The sequence below is a fragment of the Mobula birostris genome, chromosome 1 (genome assembly GCF_030028105.1).
Source record: "Mobula birostris isolate sMobBir1 chromosome 1, sMobBir1.hap1, whole genome shotgun sequence".
Lineage (NCBI taxonomy): Eukaryota > Metazoa > Chordata > Chondrichthyes > Myliobatiformes > Myliobatidae > Mobula > Mobula birostris.
In genome coordinates this window covers 185,573,675-185,578,822 of record NC_092370.1, presented here as the reverse complement: position 1 = coordinate 185,578,822, position 5,148 = coordinate 185,573,675, and the positions used below count along the sequence as shown (strand labels likewise).

The following is a 5,148-nucleotide window of genomic DNA, read 5'->3' as shown; positions in this document are numbered from 1 at the left end:
GACAAAGCCAGACAGGAATAGTTTTAAAACAACAAAGTTAATGTCCTGGAGTGACCAAGTCAGGGTCCAGACCTCAATCCAATTGAGAATTTGTGGCTGGACTTGAAAAAGGCTGTTCACTCACAATCCCCATGTAATCTGATAGAGCTTGAGCAGTTTTATAAGGAAGAATGGGGAAAAATTGCATTGTCCAGATGTGCAAAACTGATAGAGACCTATCCACACAGACCGAAGGTTGTAATTGCCATCAAAGGTGCATCTACTAAATACTGACTTGAAAGGGATGAATACTTATTCAATTATTTTGTGTTTTATATTTGTAATTAATTTACATCACTTTGTACAGATATGTTTTCACTTTGACATGAAAGAGTCTTTTTACTGTAGGTCAGTGTCAAAAAAAGCCTAATTAAATCCACTGTGGTTCAATGTTGTAAAACAAAATATGAAAACTTCCAAGTGGAGTGAATACACGTTATAGGCACTGTGTACAGAATAATGCAGGAAAAAGGCCAGCGACAGCACAAAAGATCCTACCCACTCTCTTCTTGGACCGTTTGCCCTACTCCCATCAGGAAGGAGGGTGTGTAGCATTCACCAGTGTACCAGACTTTCTCCAAGGCTATTTAACACCTCCACCCACTAACCCACCCCACCGAACCCCAACACCTCTACTTTATCATTTCCTGTCAAGAGTCACCTTATGTTCACAAAACAACCTACAAATTGTCTTGATGTTTATATTTATTGTGTTTACAATTAGTGTGTTCTTTATCTTATTATTTTTGCGCTGCATTTGATCCGGAGTAACAATTATTATTTCGTTCTGTTTTACACGTGTGTACTGTTAATTACATTAAACAGTCTTTAATTCTGAACAATGTAGTTACTTTAAATGCTAAACTTCCAGGCTAGATTGTAAAATTGCGCACTTGTTTTCCAACAAAGTAGGGAAACTGAGAAATGACTGACTTAATATAATATCTGATGTTGAAGTGCAAGTGCATTATTAAAGACAAAGTCACCGGACACTGCTTCCACCCAGAAAAAAAACTATCGTGGATATGTAAATGTGAGTTCTTGCCTAATAATCCTAACCGATTTTTCCCATCGTAGGTCAATTGACATGCCCGTTAACTTCCAAAAAGAGTTTGTAAAACTCTAACAATGAACCAATGATCTTTGAAGAAACCCGTAACTGTCATTTTTCACCAACCATGTGGATAGCCTGACCTCTTAGATTCCCGATTTTTCCCGGGAGATTGCTTAATTTTGCTTCCTGTGTAAATATGTCGATGTAAGAAAACCTCCCGCTGTACTTGGCACGTAATTTAATTTCCCCTGTAAAAAATCCAACATCTCGTCACAGCTTGTTTCTGATCGCTAGCTTCCGGCGGAAGTTGTATCCGGTTCTTTCGAGTGCCATGGCGGCTCGTGTGGTGCTGCAGCAGTGTCTCTCGGCTCGGCTGCTGGTGAAACCGGCAGCAAACGATGCAGCCGCCGAATACGTTCAGGTCCTGAGCGGCGGTCCTGGTGATTGCCTTTCCGTTCGGCAAGCAGTTCAGAGTTTCTAATAGAGTGGGGAAGGGTGGGAACTGAGGCACTGTTTGAAATTAGTCTCCCTCCTCTCTATTTCGAATGTTGTCACATACAATGAATATAATTTGCGAAGAAGAATGTTTATTACGTTCTTATAGTTATTTCTGTATTTTATAGATACAAAGAGGAACATTGATCTACATTTGCTTTTTTAAAGGTGCTAGCTTAGAGCTGATTCCCAGAATGAGTAAGTATACGTTTACATAGTTGCAGTTATTGTCACTTCGTGAAGTCATAGAAACTTGAATACGACCATTTATCACAATTTCAAACATCTGTAGGAAAGCACCCCAAGGTTAAGTTAAAAGGGAGGGTCAGGAAGGAAGAGATTTCTAAAGCAAAAGTGAAAATAGGGAACAAGGTCTCGGGATTCAAAATGAAGTTGCATAGTTTGTATAGGTAGTTGCAGACATTACTGTTATGGTTGGGTGCAAGGCATGGGAGATAACTAGTCTTTGGGAAACGTGAAAGTTAATCCATATTTCTCTAGCTTGCAAGGAAATTAAATTGTAAAAAAAATACAAAGTGATTAAATACGAATCAGGTGGCTTAATTCATTTTAATGTATGGATGACTTGAATTTTTTTTATCTTTCAGTTTGGAGCACTTTTGTGTTATCTATTATTATTCCTCTGATGCGATATACCTGATTATGGAGGGGGTGAGGGGAATTAATTTAGTTTGAGTGATATCAATATCAATCTCAAAATACCAATTTCAAAAGTGTAGCTACTTTTAAATTAGAAGTGACATCAACCCATGTACCCCGCTATCTACCAGGTCATTGTAACCAAACAACTAACCACCACATCCCGTAGGCAAGTGTAAATATTTAAGTCACTGCATGCAACATGAATGCAGTATACTTCAAGTCAAATGATTGGAGGTGTAAATTCTATAAGTTGTTATTTATTGTTGGGACAGGGCTTCAATGACAAAAAGTAAACATTTTTTTCCCAAACCAATTTCACTGGAACAAAAAACAGTAGGATTAAGCTCTTCTCGGGGGTTCCAGCCAGGTACAGGTGTCAATTATAACCCACGTTTCGATGACAAACTCTGCCATCTTTATGAAGACGACAGTTTGTCATTGAAACATCAATTATAATTGATACCTGTACCTGCCTGGAAGCCCAATAAGAGGTTATTCGCCATGTATGCCAGGAAAGCACTGGATCCTTTTTTTAAAAACAGTAGACATTAATTAGGTTTTGATTTTGTTCTTGTGGTTTTCATAACCTGTATTACTGTTACGCAGTTTATTTGGAATATGAAACATGACCGAATGTTCTTAGATTTGACATCCAATTTTTTTTCCTGTTGCAGTTAAAACACTGTTGAATGTGAAACTCTGTGAGGATAATGAAGGCAACCATTTGTCCGTGTTGGATCTACCTGCAAATGTTCTTATCATACCCCAGGCTACTTTGGGTGGTAAAGTGAAGGGACGGGCCATGCAATATCATGACAATATTAGAAAAGAGGATGGCAAAGAGCTTTATGCACACTTTGTAGCTCTCTGTGAAAAAGAGTTGGCCTCGAACAGTAAATGTGCTGAATCTGGAGTTGTAGTCAGGCATGGAACATATGGAAACAGACAAGTATTGCAAGTGGACACCAATGGCCCATATACACACTTGATTGAATTTTAAATAAACTCAGTACCAACTAAACATCACTACTTAAAATGCTCTTTTTAATGTTCCAATTTTATCTCAACAGCACATTTTCTTTTAAAGAGTAGCTACGCAGTGATACTTGATTACCATTAGAAATGTGGACTGGTAAACAGGATGTTATTAAAGACAGTCTTGGTTGATGTTTAGACTTGTTATGTTGAATTTTGCTTTGGCAATTTGTGAAAGATGATTGAAATGCTAACTGGAAGATCCAATTGCACTCCCACATGACGAGTTTCCTTTTATGACCGGTATGGGAAAGATGATAAGTATATTATTTTCTACACAATTTCACGTGGTAAATAAAATAAAGTATTTGTTTCTTCATTGTATCAAAGAGGCTCCTGGAAGCATATTTTGCTCTGTTTTTCTGGAAACTCCTATTTATGATTATCCGCCCTGGCACTTAATCTGTTTGGAACAACCATTTTACTGGTTTAAATATAATCCTGTTCTTCTCAGATCTGTGAATATGCAACTTGCATGTAAGCCAAAATATTTACTAGATCGGAAAACTTGAACATTCAATTGCAATTAAAATTGTATTATGATGTAGAAAATAATCAGCAAGTCAAGGTGACAGTGTGTGATTAACTAAAAAGGAAAAAAAATCCATTTATGGAAGCTGTGTAAATACAATACCCTTCATAGTATCCCCAAATTTACAGCATGGTATCAACTGAAGACTTTTTCATACTCATTTAGCTTTAGGTTGAGGCGTCTTTGCCTTAGATTCATCTGGAGTATTTGTTGGAAATTGAAGTACATGGTCTGGCATCTTTTCTGCCCCACAGTTCAAGAATCCACCATTCAGGTGAGATTTTAAACCCCAGCTAAAGTTTTATGAATAGAGCAGATACCATGTTTCTCCCTGTGACCATATGGGTTTCCTCTGGGTGTTTGGGGTTCCTCCCACATTCTGAAGATGTGCAGATTACAGTTAGTAACTTGTGAGAATGCTACAGTGGCGCTGCAAGAATGGCGACACTTGCTGCCTGCCCCCAGCTCATTCTCGAACTGTGTTGGTCATTGATGAAAAACAATGCATTTCTCTGTATGTTTTGATGTGCATGTGACAAGTAAAGCTAACCATTAAAGATGTGTCTTGAAAGAAAGGTGGTGATTCCTTTCATCTTCCCACAAGAGCAATCTTTCAAGAAGCTCGTAATTTCTGTTTTCTTTTTGATGACATCTGTGCCAATATTTCTTGTTCTGCTACCATAGCTGTCCCAAAGCCTATGTGTTCTGAGAAAAATGGCAATTAAATTTTTACCCATATCTTTCTTTGTTATTGTCTAAGACCTAGTGCTGACTTAGGGTCCTTGATGGCTATGAGCATTACTTCAAAGCCTGCATCATTTTGTGTTCAAATATGCTCGACTTCAAGCAACATCAAACATTCCAATGGGCTGTTCTTTACATGTGACACTTGCTAGCTTAGCTACACAAAGACTGTCTTGCACAGAAGTACAGCTCTAATTTGCTTTGTGTTTTTACGGAAATTGCTGGATATACCCAGCTTCTGTAGAGAGAAATGGTTAAAATTTCGGACTGATGACTTAACTGTTCGGTTGACTTTCTAATTTGAAATCAATTAGATGCATTCAGTTGATGCTATGGTTGGTAAAAGTTTGTGTGAAATGAAAAATTGTAAACCAATAATGAAAAGGGTGTATAGAATTGATATCTACAGTATAAGTGATTCAGTTTTGATGTCAATATAATGAAAAATGAGGACTGTATTTAATACAAGCAACACACATCAAAGTTGCTGGTGAACGCAGCAGGCCAGGCAGCATCTCTAGGAAGCGGTACAGTCGACATTTCAGGCGGAGACCCTTGGTCAGGACTAACTGAAGGAAGATTGAGT

General features: G+C 37.9%; 1 protein-coding gene across 1 annotated transcript; it reads left to right on the top strand.

Annotated features, from left to right (window-relative positions):
• Positions 1–935: 935 nt before the first annotated feature.
• dtd2 (D-aminoacyl-tRNA deacylase 2) lies at positions 936–5,148 on the top strand. The gene is made up of 3 exons (XM_072267288.1): positions 936–1,514; positions 1,717–1,786; positions 2,926–5,148. The coding sequence occupies exons 1-3, from the start codon at positions 1,425–1,427 to the stop codon at positions 3,249–3,251; spliced, it is 486 nt and encodes a 161-aa protein (XP_072123389.1). The 5' UTR covers positions 936–1,424; the 3' UTR covers positions 3,252–5,148.